Source organism: Dreissena polymorpha, chromosome 5 (assembly GCF_020536995.1).
Source record: "Dreissena polymorpha isolate Duluth1 chromosome 5, UMN_Dpol_1.0, whole genome shotgun sequence".
Lineage (NCBI taxonomy): Eukaryota > Metazoa > Mollusca > Bivalvia > Myida > Dreissenidae > Dreissena > Dreissena polymorpha.
Genome location: NC_068359.1, coordinates 9,890,979 through 9,909,761, shown reverse-complemented (window position 1 = coordinate 9,909,761; position 18,783 = coordinate 9,890,979). Strand labels below are relative to the sequence as shown.

General features: G+C 35.6%; 1 protein-coding gene across 1 annotated transcript in view; it reads left to right on the top strand.

Annotated features, from left to right (window-relative positions):
• LOC127880974 (protein polybromo-1-like) overlaps positions 1-18,783 on the top strand; it is a 117,629-nt gene that overhangs the window by 86,317 nt on the left and 12,529 nt on the right. The window contains exons 38-41 of the mRNA XM_052428490.1: positions 5,808-5,933; positions 8,890-8,928; positions 12,807-13,047; positions 17,284-17,409. Coding sequence (XP_052284450.1) covers positions 5,808-5,933; positions 8,890-8,928; positions 12,807-13,047; positions 17,284-17,409 — 532 coding nt within the window. The remainder of the gene's footprint in view (positions 1-5,807; positions 5,934-8,889; positions 8,929-12,806; positions 13,048-17,283; positions 17,410-18,783) is intronic.

Genomic DNA, 18,783 nt, shown 5'->3' with positions numbered 1-18,783 from the left:
GATTTCTATTTTTGTGGTAAATGCTTCCAGTAAATATAATATTTGAGTTAAATGCAGTTTAGTTTTACAGTATTGTTAGGTGCCTGACCTAGTATCACAAAAGGTTTCATTGACACTCTAGAAGTCTTTATTTTAGTCCACTCTTCATGGAACTTGGTCAGAACATGTGTCCAAATGATATCTTGAATGAGTTGAAAATGGGTTCTTTTTGGTTGAAAACATGGCCACCAGGGGGCGGGGCAATTTTTCCATATATGTCTATAGTAAAACTTGTAATACTCACCTTTAAGTCCAATCTGTATGAAACTTGGTCAGAACATGTGCCCAAATGATATCTTGGATGAGTTGAAAATGGATCCTTTTTGGTTGAAAACATGGCCACCAGAGGGCGGGGCAATTTGTCCATATATGGCTATAGTAAACCCTTGTTAATACTCACCTTTAAGTCCAATCTTTATGAAACTTTGTTAGAACATTTGTTCTAATGATAGCTTGGCTGAGGTTGAAAAATGTTAATGGTTCGCCAAAAAACATGGCCGTCGGGGGTGGGGGGACATTATTCCCTATATCTCTATAGTTAAACCTTGTAAGCACATTTTTATAGTTTTTAGTGCAATCTAAATGAAACGTAGTCAGAAGACTTGTTCTAATGACTTCCAAGCGGCGGGGGTCAGGGGGGGGGGGGTAGTAGTTTTTCTTATATGGCTTTAGTGAAAACTTGTTGACACTATATAAGCCAATCTTCATGAGACTTGGTCAGAACATTTTTCCCAATACAATCTTGGCTGAGGTTGACATTGGGTCATGTGAGCTCAAAAACTAAGTCACTTAGTCAAATAAAAATAAAAATAGTTGTATTTTCTAGCTGTCACTTTTTTTAGCTTACCTGATTGGTGAGCTTTTGTGACCGGTCTTTGTCCGTCGTATGTCCGTTCGTCGGTAAACATTTGCTCATAAACACTCTAGAGGCCACATTTCTTGTCCCATCTTCATGAAACTTGGTCTGAAGCTTTGTCCCAATGAAATCTTGGCCAAGTTTGAAATTAGGTTGTGCCGGGTCAAAAACTAGGTCACTAGTAGGTCGAAAAAAAGAAAAACCTTGTAAACACTGTAGAAGTCACATTTCATGCCAAATCTTCATGTTACTTTGTCAAAATGTTTGTCTTAATGATATCTTGTTGAGTTCAAAAGTGGTTATGATCCGTTGAAAAACATGGCCGCCAGTGGGCGGGGCAGTTTTCCTTATTTGGCTATAGAACAACCTTGTAAACACTCTAGAAGTCACAATTTTTGCCCAATCATCATGAAAGTTGGTCAAAACATTGGTTCAATTGATGTCTCGGACGAGTTCGAAAATGGTCAAGGTCGGTGAAAAAACATGGCCGCCAGTTGGCGGGGCATTTTTCTCTATATGTTTAAAGTGGCAGTTTTCCCTATTTGGCTATAGAGAAACCTTGTAAACACTCTAGAAGTCACAATTTTTGCCCAATCATCATGAAAGTTGGTCAAAACATTGGTTTTATTGATATCTTGGACGAGATTGAAAATGGTCGGGATCAGTGAAAAAACATGGCCGCCAGTGGGCGGGGCATTTTTCTCTATATGTATATAGTGAAAACATGTGAACACAGTAGAAGTCACATTTTTGGCCCAATTTTCATGAAATTTGCTCAGAACATTTGTTTCCTTGATATGAGATTTGAGTTCAAAAGTGGTTCCAGTCAGTTGAATAACATGGCTGCTGGGAGGGGGGCAGTTTTCTCATTATACCCCCCCCCCTTTCGAAGAAGAGGGGGTATATTGTTTGTCTCATGTCTGTCTGTCCGTACACCAGATGGTTTCCGGATGATAACTCAAGAGCCCTTATGCCAAGGATCATGAAACTTCATAGGTACATTGATCATGACTCGCAGATGACCCTTATTAATTTTCATGTCACTAGGTCAAAGGTCAAGGTCACGATGACCCAAAATAGTAAAATGGTTTCCGGATGATAACTCAAGAACTCTTATGCCTGGGATCATGAAACTTCATAGATACATTGATCATGATTCGCAAATGACCCCTATTGATTTTCAGGTAACTAGGTCAAAGGTCAAGGTCACAGTGACCCAAAGCAGTAAAATGGTTTCCGGATGATTACTCAAGAACGCTTATGCCTAGGATCATGAAAATTCATAGATACATTGATCATGACTCGCAGATAACCCCTATTGATATTCAGGTCACTAGGTCAAGGTCACGATGACCCGAAATAGTAAAATGGTTTCTGGATGATAACTCAAGAACACTTATGCCTAGGATCATGAAACTACAAAGGTACAATGATCATGACTCTGAGATGACACCTATTGATTTTCAGGTCACTAGGTCAAAGGTCAAGATCACGGTGACCTGAAATAGTAAAATGGTTTCTGGATGACAACTCAAGAACGCTTATGCCTAGGTTCATGAAACTTCATAGGTATATTGATTATGACTCGCAGATGACCCCTATTGATTATCGGGTCACTAGGTCAAAGGTCAAGGTCACAGTGCCAAAAAACGTATTCACACAATGGCTGTCAAGGTCACCGTGACTCAACTTAGAAAAATGGTTTCCGGATGATAACTCAAGAATGCTTATGCCTAGGAACATGAAACTTCATAGGTACATTGATCATGACTGGCAGATGAAATAATGATGAAACTTGACCAGGATGTTTGTCTGGACAATATCTAGGTCAAGTTTGACATTTGGTAAAGATTGAATGAACCGACTCCTCTCAGGTGAGCAAACTAGGGCCATCTTGGCCCTCTTGTTTATCCAATCTTCATGAATCAGCTCATGCTTTTTTCAGAAAAGTCTATTCCGATTAGCGCCTGTTTGATTAAAAATGGAGATGATTTGCATCGGTCATTTTTTGTGTGTGTTTGTGTGAAATTTGTTTATCAGTCAACCTAGAAAATCAACGAAAATTCATGTCCAACAAATTATAGTAATTTTACTGTAGATTCCTATTGTTTTGAAATCAGTTATACTGAAATTAATTGGACTAGTTGTGTGTCAAGGGTGTGATAATATTTTTCAGGTAGATATAACTAATTTGAATTGAATGGAGATTGTGCCCTCCTTCCAAAAATGTTTTGAATGCTGTTGTTGTTTGCATGCCAATTTATGTCCTGGTGGATTTTGAACAATGTAACAGTTTGGGAATGACTTGCGCAAATGTAATCAAAGTGAAACTTCAGCCGCAAGTTCTTTGTCCACTGCTTGATTTTTCCTAACCTGAGACCCTGGTATTAGCTTTCAGTGAGCAAGTAAAGGTTTTTTCACAGCTTTGATTAGTGACTATTCTTGATTTACGGGTAATCGAAAGTTGGAAAATGTATCTATCCAGTGGTCAACATGGTACCATAGGATCTTAAGATATCTTAACTCAACTATGTATGTTTTTTTTTGTTATTGATGTTGCAACCTAAATATCTATAACATAGTTACTCCTTTTTCATATTTATTTTTATGCCTCCGGAAGGGTGGCATATAGCAGTTGAACTGTATGTCTTTCTGTGTGTCCTTCTGAAAGCTTTAATATTGGCCATAACTTTTGCAAAATTGAAGATAGCAACTTGGTATTTGGCATGCATGTGTATCTCATGAAGCTGCACATTTTGAGTGGTGAAAGGTCAAGGTCATCCTTCAAGGTCAAAAAACAAAATACAAGGGAAGTAACAAGCTTTAAAGGGAGATAATTTATATTTTATATCATTTGGCAGGTACAGATCAATTTCACAAGGGAAGTACTATTTTTAAAGGATATAATAAAAAACACATTTTAAGGTCAAGGTCATCCTTAAAGGTCAAAAGTCAAAAAACACAATCCAAGGGAAGTAATAAGCTATAAAAGGGAGATAATTTCTAAACCTGCCGAATGATATATTGAAATTTTATTTCAAAGCGGCACAATAGGGGGCATTGTGTTTCTGACTAACACATGTCTTGTTGTTAAATAATTGTTTCCCATATTACTTTTTGTGTGTTATAATTTAAATGTTTGAACTCACTTGTATTTTAAAACAAGCTGAGAACTTTCATGTTTAATTTGTGTTATTACTTCTTTGTAGAATTTCTATTCCTCTGAATTTGTATTTCTCTTGACAGGGGCTAGCTGACAGAGGTACCAAAATGACATTCAATATTTTGGCTTGACCAATCAAGTATCATAACTAATGAATCTAAGTATTAGACCAAAACCATAAATTAATTTTGGAACCTGTGAAAATTAAGTTTTAAAATGATAAATTGGTCATTCTGTGAACTGGTCCCTGTAAAGTAGTGTTATTCAATTAAAGCAAAGAATTTTCTTAATTTAGTGTCTTGAGTTTTAATTGTCAGCATAAAGGGACTATACCAAACTATAAAATTATTTTTTTAATTTCTTGAACTAGAGTATTCAAATACTTAATTATCTTTCAAGAAATTAAACTTATGTTGAAAATGTGTTTGGTACAGCCCCTTTAAAATATTATCAACCTAATTTTTGTTTCACAGATTCTGGATTGCAGATTTTCAATTATTATTGTAGACACTTTATGGGATTTAGAATTCCATTGATGAATAAATCAATCCTTTATTTCTAGGGAAAACCCCAAATCCCTGGTGTTAAACGCACCCAGATCAGCGGATACATTGTATTTTCTGGGGAATTCCGAAAAATTGTCCAACACGAAAACCCTGAATGTAATTTTGGCGAAATAAGCCGTCTGGTGGGCACGAAGGTACGGTATCGGATGTGGTCATGTGACACAAGATATGCGGTCATGTGACCTGCTGTTGTGTATATTGTGTTGTCATAGCAACAAGAATATCCCACCCACCCCTGTATCTGCGAGAGATGGCATGAGTTCTGCATGTTTTTTTTTCTCTCTTGTATTTATTTTTGTTATGGTTTTGATGTTGTACATGTACAGGTGTTTAACACTTGTCAAAGCTTGGTAGTTCTGCTTATGTTTGAGAAAAAATCTAAAACTTGTTTTTATTTCTTTGTATTTTTTTTAATATAAGCAACAATTTCTGGGGTGCCTTAAGAATTTAACAAAATGTGTAAGAATAAACATCAAAAAATAGAAGTTTATAAGAACAAAATTGGGCTAACATTCCAGATCAAAGTCAAACATGTTATCATAATTTTTTATGTATAATTTTATAATATTTATATTATTTTACCTATTTATTTTAAATAATATTGAAAAATAACATGCGTGATTCCAAGCCATGAACATATAAATTATATGTTCATGCTAGTGCATGATTGAGTAAGTGTTAAAAATGGAAAAACACACATGAAAACAAGTTAACAAACATGCAATCATATATCATATAAGGACTTAATAAAACTTTTACTCTTTGCTTTTGCGCTTTTTGAAACCTGCGTTATTTTTGCAATGTAGTGTTACATATAGTTTGACCTACCAAAACTTGGCATGTGTGGCTGTTTAAGTTTGTGCTTTAACACTATGCAGATAGCCGTGAACATTTGCATACAAAACATATTGGTTTCACTACTCCAAATCAAAATATCTTGAAACTTTATGGATGATATGATTGATATTTTATATTTAAATATTGAGCAATTTTAAAGTAGCTTTTTTTGCACAATGAGATTTTTGCATTATATGAATATAATTTTTAAATATATTAAAATAAAATATATAATAGTTCTGTATGGCAGTTTTTACGGCTATTTTTATATATCTATATAACACTCCTTTGGGAATCTTTATTTTGTGTGCCATGCATGCGTATTGTATCCCACCTAATTTTGTAGGTCCGTAGCAAAAGGTTGCCAAATGGTTTCGTCCTTTACTCGGCATTTATCCGTCGACGCATCCAAGAGGAGGAACCAGAAATGAAATACTCGTTTGGAGATTTGAGTCGTCTTGTTGGAGTAAAGGTAAAGCTGCGTGGCTGCAAGGCTTGACCCAGCTTTGCTAGATATTTAATCAAAGAATTATAAGTACTAGCTAGACTCAGCATAGTTATTGAATCACGTTATTATTAGGTAAAAAGAAGACCCAGCATGGCTATTTAATCAAAGAATTATTAAGAAAAAGCCAGACCCAACAAAGAAATTAAATCAAAGAACTATTAAGTAAACACTAGACGCTGAATTGATAGTAAATGAAAAAATTATTTGGTTAGCTTGACAAAGAAATCTTTTATATTAAAATAATATTGAGTAAAAGATGTTGTAAAATTGCTGTACTATTTTAACATGATGCTCACTCGATTTTAAAGTGCCAAAATTGATGACAAAACTTGTTAATTAAGAAAATATGCAAATTGGTCGCCATTCTACTATTGGGCAATCAGTTGATCACATGACTGAAACATTGATCGGTTTCACTGAATAGATAGATACAGTAAACCTGTATTGAAAACATGAAAGTAACATAAATACTCAAAATCAACGAATATTTCGCGAAATATTAAAAAAAATAAAGTTTACCTATAAAACATTAGTGTTCCTTATACATGTGTACCTACAGCTGTATAGCAAAATTTCAACTCTAGATGTGGTATGGTTATATAGATTTAACGAGTTACAAAATGCTCGTTTTTATTTTTTGTGGCACAATTCATTCCATTTTAATTTCCTGCAACAATATCTTTTCATACGACACACAAACACTAACATGGTACATGTACATGAACATGTGTTGAATATATTATCCAACAAAAACCAATGAAGAGCATTTTTATCGTGTTAAATCTTCGTTACCAGACCACATCTATCTTTGAAATTTTGGCCATTGCTATAAAGAACGTTGATTTTTTATGTGTTGACTTTTTTTCCTGAAATATTGTATGAAATATATGTTGATTTTGAGTGTTTTGGGCTTTTAAGCCTTTATATGATCATGAGCATAGGTTACATGGCACTATATTTATGCCCCCCTTCGAAGAAGAGGGGGTATATTGTTTTGCACATGTTGGTCGGTCCGTCCACCAGATGGTTTCAGGATGATAAGTCAAGAATCCTTAGGCCTAGGATCATGAAACTTCATAGGTACATTGATCATGACAGGCAGATGACCCCTATTGATTTTGAGGTCACTAGGTCAAAGGTCAAGGTCACAGTGACTCGAAATAGTTAAATGGTTTCCGGATGATAACTCAAGAACGCTTAGGCCTAGGATCATGAAACTTCATAGATACATTGCTCATGACTAGCAGATAACTCCTATTGATTTTCAGGTAACTAGGTCAAAGGTCAAGGTAACAGTGACTCGAAATAGTAAAATGGTTTCAGGATAATAACTCAAGAACGCTTATGCCTAGGATCATGAAACTTCATAGGTACATTGATCATGACTGACAAATGACCCCTATTGATTTTCAGGTCACTAGGGCAAAGGTCACAGTGACTCGACACAGTAAAATGGTTTCAGGATGATAACTCAAGAATGATAAGGCCTAGGATCATGAAACTTCATAGGTACATTGATCATGACTGGCAGATGACCCCTATTGATTTTCAGGTCACTAGGTCAAAGGTCAAGGTCACAGTGACTCTAAATAGTAAAATAATTTCTGGATGATAACTCAATAATGCTTACACCTAGGATCATGAAACTTCATAGGTACAATAACATTGATCATGACTGGCAGATGACCCCTATTGATTTTCCGGTCACTAGGTCAAAGGTCAAAGTCACAGTGACTCAAAACAGTAAAATGGTTTCCTGATGATAACTCAAGAATTATTAGGCCTAGGATCATGAAACTTCATAGGTACATTGATCATGACTGGCAGATGACCCCTATTGATTTTCAGGTCACTAGGTCAAAGGTTAAAGAATGTATTCACACAATGGCTGCCACTACAACTGACAGCCCATATGAGGGGCATGCATGTTTTACAAACAGCCCTTGTTTTAGATAATTTTCTCAAGAATACGAGGGTTCCCATATAAAGGGTAGATTTTATAGGTCTGTTAAAGTGTTTTTTGTCGTTGTCTTTTAAAGTCTTTCCTGATGTCTTAAAATTCACCCTAAAATTCTATAGCGTCATTTACCAAAATATAATTTCTAAACCACGCTGACTGATTGTTAACTCTTTCAGTGCTGGAACTTTTTGATGGCCTTTGCAAACAGTTTGGATCCAGATGAGACGCCACAGAACGTGGGGTCTCATCAGGATCCAAACTGTTTGCTATTCTGATAGTATTCTTTGAACAAAAATCGAAGAAAATGCTTATTTTAGAAATTCAGCAGACAACATTTTAGCAGACGACAAATTTCCCAGCATGCAAAGGGTTAAAATAATTGCTTGAGCATACTGCTTTACCTATAAGCTTAGAAAGCATTACAAAGCAGACATACTGGGTGTCTCTTTGCATCTATGTGCTGTCAATTTCTCAAGAAAAAGCTAGACCAAGCAATGATAAAGAGGATATTTGTTGGATTCGATGGTAATAGCCATTCATGAAAAGATTCTTTTCTATGATCACTCGTGAATTAAAAATCGATATTCCACCGAATTCAACCAATTTTCTTTTTATTTTATGCTTTTTTTCACAGTTTATATACATTGTTAAAGAGTTTAGCTAAAGAATTTCGCTGTGATAATGACATCATTTCGTCAAAAATGACGTCATTTCACAGTAAACAGTGAAAATAATTGATAATTTTCACTGTTAATTTTCACTGTTTGAAACAGTGAAATTATCAGTTTTAATTCACTGATATTTCTCTATAAACCACAGGAAAGCATAAAATAAAAATGTATAATCAGAGAAATATGTAAACATATTATTAGATAATATTATGATGCAATTACACAGACATCCTCCAACTTTCTATCATATTGTGTGATCGTCTACTATTTGAATTTTATTTGTGTGTAGCCCTGGACTTCCAGATTTAGACAGATACTGGAGTCTCTTGTAAAGACTTGTTGTTGCATGATATTTATTACTTTTCCTTTCTGTGTTGTGGGTTCATTGGTTGTTGTTTTTATGTTGTCTGTGTTGTGTTTACAGCCCTTTCTGTTTATTTCATGTCAAAAGTTTAAACTTGTGAGGTATGTTTTCATTTTAAGGTAAATAAATAAGTAATCATTCTAAATATTCTGAAAACATTGACTCTATGCTTACGTCTGCTGAGCATGCTAATGGTGGGTTTTAGTGATCTCCTTTTGTCTGTCGTTGGTGGTCAACACTTTTTGTCACTTACCTTGTGAATGTTATAATTGCAGAATCTTTATAAAACTTGGTCATAACATTTTTATGCCCCCAGATTGAATGATCGGTGGTATATTGTTTTTGGCCTGTCTGTCTGTCTGTCATTGTATGTGTGTGTCTGTCCCAAAACTTTAACCTCGCTCATAAAATGAAAACTCTTGGGTCTATGTTCTTCAAACTTCACATGTGCATGCATCACATTGAGATGTACAATCACTCACGGTTTGAGGTCACTTGGTCAAAGATCAAGGTCACTGTGACCTTAACATTCAAAATATAACCTTGTTTCTAAAAAAGGTGCTGTGCGGCTTCAAAGCGCAGTAGAGGGCATTGTGTTTCACAAACACAGCTCTTGTTCCAAATAATATAGCAGCCAAGTAAGCAACTTGGTTTTAAGCAGTAGGTTACTAGATTATGTTGAAGAAAACCTTGAGTCACATGTTTTGAATATCTCAGTTGAGTTTGAATATGAATGCCATTGGTTGAAAAACACTGCTGTTCAATAAATCTTTACCTTGACAAAGTTTGAAAATTGGTCTTTCTTGGTAGTATTATTTTTCACAAGGTCAACATATAGAAAATGTTAAAAGGTCGCCTTGGGCGTAGTGGATAGTGTGTGCGCATAACAAACGGAATGTAATGTGTTCAATCCCCTTTACTGGACTGTTATTGAACTCTGAATGCAGAGCATCCCACAATACATGAGGTACTTGTCTCAAAACACCTAGGGCTTTCCATGCAATCAAGTAAAATAAAAGTTGTAAACTAAGATCAGAACAATAAGGAGGTTCCTTTCAAAAACATTACAACAACAACTTGACCCATGGTCAAACCTTAAGGCTCAATGATATCTCATGAATGCGGTTTTCATGGGTAAGTAACAAATAATATTTTCTAACATAGAATGTGCACATTCAGGTACTCAGGGGAGCTTTTTGATGTTATTAAATTAAATTATCATCTTACTTGTTTTATTAATAAGACAAAATAATGTAAGCAAATAAAACCAAAATAATTAAATGAAACCTTGATTTTTTTTTCAAAACTGATTTGAAAGACAACTAAATAATAAAAAGATGGTAAATGTGTTACATATGTTTGTGTTAAATTATTGTTCCTATTGCATTGAAGAATTTTCTGTGATTGTAATTGCATGAAAAATAATCATTGATATGCTTTACACCCAAATATTGCATGTTGTATCATTGTATATCATTTGCCATGCAGGCAATTGTCATTTCAAGCGTGGTAAGATATCAAGTCTTGAACAAATTATTTAAAAATGATTTTTTTTTTAAGTTGATAGTAGTTTTAACATTAAATAGGTAATTTGAGTTCAGGTATGATAAAAATGTTGATTTGACATAGATGTTGTTATGTTGAAATGTCTGTTTTCATCTGTATGTGTCTTATTTTTAGCTCACCTGAGCACAATGTGCTCATGGTGAGCTTTAGTGATCGCCGTGTGTCCTGTGGTGTCAACTTTGCCTTGTTAACACTCTAGAGGCCACAATTGTAACCCAATCTTCACGAAACTTGGTCAGAACATTAACACTCTAGAGGCCACAATTGTTACCAAATCTTCATGAAACTTGGTCAGAACATTAACACTCTAGAGGCCACAATTGTTACCCAATCTTCATGAAACTTGTTCAGAACATTAACACTCTAGAGGCCACAATTGTTACCCAATCTTCATGAAACTTGGTCAGAACATTAACACTCAAGAGGCCACAATTGTTACCCAATCTTCACAAAACTTGGTCAGAACATTAACACTCTAGAGGCCACAATTGTTACCCAATCTTCACGAAACTTGGTCAGAACATTAACACTCTAGAGGCCACAATTGTTACCCAATCTTCATGAAACTTGGTCAGAACATTAACACTCTAGAGGCCACAATTGTTACCCAATCTTCATGAAACTTGGTCAGAACATTAACACTCTAGAGGCCACAATTGTTACCCAATCTTCACGAAACTTGGTCAGAACATTAACACTCTAGAGGCCACGATTGTTACCCAATCTTCATGAAACTTGGTCAGAACATTAACACTCTAGAGGCCACAATTGTTACCCAATCTTCACGAAACTTGGTCAGAACATTAACACTCTAGAGGCCACAATTGTTACCCAATCTTCACGAAACTTGGTCAGAACATTAACACTCTAGGGGCCACAATTGTTACCCAATCTTCACGAAACTTGGTCAGATCATATGTCCCAATAATATCTGAGACGAATTCGAAAATGGTTTTGGTTGATTGAAAAACATGGCTGACAGGGGGCGTGGCATTTTTCTTTACATGGCTATAGTAAAACCTTGTTAACAGAGGCCACATTTAGTGTCTTATCTCCATGAAACTTTGTCAGAATATTTGTCTCAATGATATCTTGGATGAGTTCTAAAAAAATTCCAGTTGGTTGTAAAACATGGCTGCCAGGGGGCGGGGCTTTTTTTCCTTATATGGCTATAGTAAAACCTTTTTAACACTCTGGAAGTCACATTTATAGTTTAATTTTCATGAAACTTGGTCAGAACATTTATTCTTATGATATCTTGGACTGCACAGAACAAGTCAGTTCCTTTGTAGCTATGGTGAGTGACTTTGGGCCTTTTAGGCCCTCTTGTTTATTCCATTGAATGTGTCACATCCTGTTCTCCACATTGTTTGCGTGTCTCATCATGTTTGTCCACTGTTAATATGTAAATTCATGCTTACCTGTTACCTACGTTTTTGTGTCATGTCATGTTTTTCTTCTGTAAATGTTCCTCAACATTTTTGTCCTGTTATTGTCGCATGGTTTTCACCTATTTATTTTCATGTAATATTTCCAATTGTTAATGTGTCTGTCATGTTTTTGCCCTTAAAAATGTCTGATCATGTTTCCCCCTGTCTATGTGTTACAGCTTGTTTTGTCCCCCAGTTGATATGTCTCATCCATGTAAATTCATCGCATCTTGTTTTCATCCACTGTTAATGTGTCCCATCAACCAGTGTGTCCCATCAACCAATGTGTCCCATCAACCAATGTGTCCCATCAACCAATGTGTCCCATCAACCAATGTGTCACATTTTTCCCTGTTAACGTGTCATGTGGCCCTTTCTGTTTAAATGTCAATAACCTATATATGTCACTGCATGCTCCCCCTGTTAATGTGTCACATTCTTCACTTCAAGTTTTGTGTGCCATCATGTTTTCGATGTTTTATGTCACATCATGGTTTCCTTGATATACTGTCACATCAGATTCTCCTGTCACATCATTTTTCATCCCTGTAAATGTGTCACATAATATTTTCCTTGCTTATGTGCCACCTCATGGCTTCCTTTCTGTTGATGTGTCTCATAATGTTTCTTACACTTAATCTGTCAACTCAAGATTCTCTCTTTGTTTAATGTGTCAAATCCCTGTTAATTTGTCACATAATATTTTCCTTGCTTATGTGCCACCTCATGGGTTCCTTTCTGTTGATGTGTCACATAATGTTTCTTACTGTTAATCTGTCAACTCAAGATTCTCTCTTTGTTTAATGTGTCACATCCCTGTTAATTTGTCACATAATGTTTTCCCAGTGGCGAAACCTTGAAAAAGAAGAGAAGGAAAAATACGAGGACAAGGCTCGAAAGATTGCTGAAGAGCAACAGGCCAAACAGGAGGCAGCAGAAAGAGCCTTTAACGAGAGCCTGTCTAAGCAACAGCAGCAGCATCAGCAACAGCAGCAGCAACAACAACAACAGCAGCAGCAGCAGTGGACTGAGCAGCAACCTGGCACGCCCGGGCAGGCACCAAGGCCCGCAACTCCTGCTCAGCAAGGTGAGACAGTGGAGAATCATGATGTTGATGGAGTGTGGCCGTTTCTTTCTTTAAAATTGATGTTTTGGTTTTTGTTAGATCTGGGCCAGTATGCATACAGCTCCTGATGGAGAGTTTATGTTTGTGTCCTAACTGATGAAAAAAGCGTCCATAACTTATGACATGAAATATGGCTCTTATTTTATGCCATTAAGATTGTAGGCAGAAGGCATAAGGAAGTTATGCTGGCTAAAGGTCAAGGCCACACTTGAAGGTCAAATATTTAAGCCACCAATTTGCATCCAATCCTTGTCTCGTATGCCTAAAAGAGGATTTTAATGACATTAACTCACATTATAATGTCATTGACATGGTGTCCTGAAGGCATGGGACTTTGCACTCCAAATAAATGTCAGGGTCACTAAAAAGTTGAATGTTTGTATGCCCCTGGCATGGAGTGATGCAGAGAGGCATATAGCCTTTGGCAAGTCGGTTCATTCGTTCTTTTGTCTGTACACGGTTAACTCTATATGACACCTTTCATGTGATATCAATAATCTTTCCTACAAAGATTTGATACTTGCATGGAAGTTATTAAGGAGCACTCTTAACACACCCAAATCACATGACCTCAATTTGACCTTGACATTGACCTACTTTTAGACTTATTCAGAATGTCCAAATTGATGCTTTCATCTAAAATCAATACTGCTTTCTACAAGACTTAGATACTTGAATTGGATGATGTGTTTGAACACTATCAACACACCCACATCAAACTAACCTGGTTTTGACTGGTGATTGACTCACTGTTGGAATACTTCAGAAGGGTGAAAGTCCTTGTTACACAAAAACGATGTGTTGGTACCATTCATAACTTGTGTACTTGCGTGGATTATCTCTTTCAACACATCCCTATCAACTCACCCACACTTCCTGGTCTCATTTGAACTTGACATTGACATACTTTATGACTAGGTCAGAATGTCCAAATTCTTTATTAACCCAAAATGAACATTGACTTTACATCATACTTATAAGCTTTCATACTTCCATTATACATTGTGCACAATCACATTACATGACCTCATTGTGACCTTGACATGGACCTTTGATACTTCCATTATACATTTTGCACAATCACATTACATGACCTCATTGTCACCTTTACATGGACCTTAGTTTGAACTAAGACTTATTCAAATGGACCAATAAATCAATATTGTCAAGACTCACCGGGGACATCAGCGTTTATTTAACATATCTTGTTTAAACCTTTATTTTAATGTTGGGTTCTACTGTACAGTTTGATATTTCAAAGTCACCTTTACAATGTAGGAAGGATCGTGGTGTACGATATAGACTATAGGCAATACAAAATTTCTTAAAAAGAAATGTTTTGCCTGAGCTTATCCAAAGACCTATAAAATATAGGTCTTTGGCTTATCTGAGTGTTTTCATACGTACTTTCTGTTTACATGTTTTTATATTTATATATTTATTTTCTCCTTTGGTTTGAATGAAGGCAGATGTCATTGTGCTACATATTCTAACACTTTATACTTTGAGATGTTTGTATTGTAAGATTATAGTTTTCATTATCATGGTGTTTTCGTTTCACTAATTTACATTACATCAAGAATGGGGTCTTAATTATCAGAGGAGTTAAAAAAAGAGTGTTTTTTTGTGAATACAGTATTTTGTATAAAACATAATTTTATATTCATAATGTTTAATCTAAATTTAAAGTATTAGTAATATGGCATTTCTTAACATCTGTGAATCAAGTATTTATAGTTGGAAACCAAATGTTTTACATTTTGAAATGCTTACATTACTTGTACTCTATTTACATTTTGAAATATCACTTGTACACATTTAAGTGGGAATATTTAAAAAATAAAAAACACAGTACCTTAATAGCAAATTTAAATTAAATTTACTTGCTTATTAATTATGTAGCATGTTACTAACTTCAATGTGTTAACTTTCAAATTTTTGATACAAATTATGTTCTAAATTCTTGAATATGTTACTGGTCAACACAGTAGAAGGGCTTTACTGGATTCACCATGGACGACTGCCAGTCTGTGCAATGACACAAATTTGTCTAATAAATTGGGGACCGCTTTGGCTCTTATATAAGTTATGTCGAGAGATAAAAACCAAGATTGACGGAATGTTTAATTTACCTAATTATTAATTATTATACCCCCATTGGTAATATAGGAGTCACTTTGAAGATCGGTCACTCTGTCCCGAAAATTTCATCCGATATTAACTGAACTTGGTCAGAAGTTGTATCTAGATGATGTCAAGGTCAAGATTGAATATGGGTCATGCCAGGTCAAAATCTAGATCACAGGGTCACTTAGTGCGTTTTATACCGAAAGTTTGTCCAGACCATAACTATGTCATTTATCATTATATTTTTAAAATGACTTAGTACATTTGTTCATGGGATGGTGTGTCATGCGAAAGAAGTACGTTGATATCTCCAAGGTCAAGGTCACACTTGGAGTTCAAAATTTAAAAGCTTGTCTGGGCCATAACTTTGTCATTTATTGTGAGACTTTAAAATCATTTGGCACATTTGTTCACCATCATTGGATGGTGTGTCATGTGGAAGAATTATGTCGATATCTCCAAGGTCAAGGTCATCCTTTGAGTTCAAAGGTCAAAAATGGCCATAAATGAACTTGTCCGGGCCATAACTATGTTGTTCATTGTGAGATTTTAAAATCATTTGGCACATTTGTTCACCATCATTGGACAGTGTGTCATGCGAAAGAATTACATCAATATCTGCAACTTCCATGTCACACTTTGAATTCAAAGGTCAAAAATGGCCATAAATGATCTTGTCTGGGCCATCACTATGTCATTCATTGTGAGATTTTAAAATTACTTGGTACGTTTGTTCACAATCATTGGACGGTGTGTCATGCAAAAGAATTAAGTCAATATCTCGAAGGTCAAGGTCACACTTGGAGTTCAAAAGTCAAAAATGGCCATAAATGAGCTTGTCCGGGCCATAAATTTGTCATTCATTGCGAGATTTTAAAATGACTCTGTACATTAATTTTCTTTGCAGTCATTGGATGGTTGCCATGTGAAAGAATTCAAGGTCAAAATGGCCATAAATGATTATAGCATAACAATCCTTAAAAATTGCCAGAAATTAGCTTCTCTTGTTTTGTGAACACAGCATGCAAAATATTCTGTGTCAATGCCGCATGTGGGGGTATACTTCAAGTCAGTAACAAAGCTCTAGTTTTCCATGGCAATATTGTATGAATTATTTGTTTATTTTGTCATACTTATGTTAATTTAAGCTGATAGCAATACAATATTCTAATAAAGATAAGTTTGAAAATCATGTTTGCAAACACACAATCACCTAAATTCATAAATTACAAAGATATTTAAGATACATGTGTTTAATGAAAAACATAACTTATTAAGGATAAGTAAGTACTGAGTAAATCAAATATGAAGACCTGCATGTTTCTAGTGAGTATTCAAGGGAGATAACTGACGAGGTTTCTCAGTTCTGTTCATTTTCACATGTACAAGCATTATACTTGCATGTTCACTATTAGAAGTAGGGTATTTGTGCTTAGTATTATCCTACATGTATGTTAAACATTGTTACAGTTATGTCTCTTTATCAACTTTGAATTTCTATAACCTGATTATTACCCTATTTTACAAATTACAAAATGAAACACCGGGGAGTATTGTTCACTATTGTTACATGCTCATGTCTTAATTGTTTATATATTATGATTGTTGTCATGCTTTTGACAGGGTGGCAACATACGCCAGACAAAATGGAAAATTTGGAAAGATATTTTACTAATAACTAGAAGATGTGAGATTTTATTTATGGACTTAAAGTCAAATATCAAATTTTAAGTGAAACTGTTAATCAAACATAAATTGCTTACATTTTGTGAAAACCATTTTAAATAAATTTTGGGGGAATAAAATTATGTAAAATGGTTTTAGAATTGCTAAAAGGATGTTATCATTCTATGAATTATACATACTATGATTCTATGAACTATTCAATAGAAAACACAAAGAAATTATTTGAAAATGAAAAGACGGACTAAATATAGTTTGAACAAAATATAGAATTTTGCCACCCTGTGTTTATCTTACGCTATGCCTGTATTTGTTTTTATGTTGTTGCATTTATGATTAGTTTCCCCAACCTGTATGTTTTGTTTTGTTTTGTTTTTACGTACATAGGGTACCCTGGCTACGTTCCAGGCTTCAATGGCACCCCTGGGCCCTATGGGAGTTACTGCCCCTCTACGGGGCAGTATATGCCCTCCCCAGGGGGTCAATTTGCCTCCATGCAACCCCACCAGCTAGGTAACATGTGCTTGCATTTGATTGGTTGGCAGAAATGTGACCAGCTTCTTGATTGGTGGATGGGATTATGTTAACCAATAGAATTTCATGTTCCATCAATAGACCATATTTGACAAGCTTCTGACCAGATTTTTATTTGTTCATAGAATCATTTATGATGCCTTGTTATGCTCCCAGAATCTACAGATGCCAAAAGGCATACGAAGATTGTTGGTTCGTTTGTTATACCCCCACAAAACGAAGTTTAGGGGGTATATAGGAGTGAGCTTGTCGGCCGGTCTGTCAGTCCGTATTAAGTGTCTGCTCTCTTATTCAAGTTGTTTTCATCTGATCTTCACCAAACTTGGTCAGAAGTTGTATCTAGATGATCTTAAGGCCAAGTTCGAACATGGGCCATGCCAGATCAAAAACTAGGTCACAGGGTCACTTAGTACGTTTAAAACATTCAGCATAGTGTCTGCTCTCTAATTCAAGTAGTTTTCATCTGATCTTCACCACATTTGGTCAGAAGTTGTATCTAGATGCTGTGTAGGTCAAGTTCGAACATGGGCCATGCCGGGTCAAAAACTAGGTCAATGGGTCACTTAGTGCGTTTTAAAAATTGAGCATAGTGTCCGCTTTTTTTGGTTAAGACAACATGCAAAATATTCTGTGTCAATGTGGCATGTGGGGGTATTGGTCATGTCTGTGACAAAGCTCTAGTTTTCTTGTCTGTTCTTCCATCAGAATGAGGATACCCCAAAATGACGCGTTTCGTATAACATCAATGAGCTTCTTACAAAACTTTGAAACTTGCATGGATGATCCCTTGGGACACACCCACATTTTATCACATGACCTCATTTTAAATTTGAAATTGACCTACTTCAGGGGTGTGATTTTTCCGCGGATCGGATTTTCGCGGATCGGGTTGTCCCGGATGTCACTTCTGAGATTTGCGTAAATTCGTTTTAAAAAATGTGGGGGAGAGGGGCTACCACCGATTCCGCGGACGTATTTCGTAAGCGGCCCGAAATATCCGCGGCCCGCGAAATCTCTCCACATTTTACACTGGTAGATTCTGCCTAAGCATTTTTAAAACGAGCCATATAATTGGCTGTCGTTTCCCAATCTTCCAATTAAAATCGTGTTCTTAAAATGTGCTCTGTGATTTGTTTGCAAATGGCGCCGTTGTGACGAGAAAATTAAGATTATTGAAATAACAAATATCAATCGAAAAAACGACTGACATCACCTAGTCTGATAGAAATAATGAAATGTGTTTGTCAAAAAAAAGACTATGTTTTAGATACAAGCAACACATATTTTGTTAAGAAATGTGCCCACTGAATTTGTGTTACGGAAACCAGTGTTTGCAAATTGGATTTCAGTCTA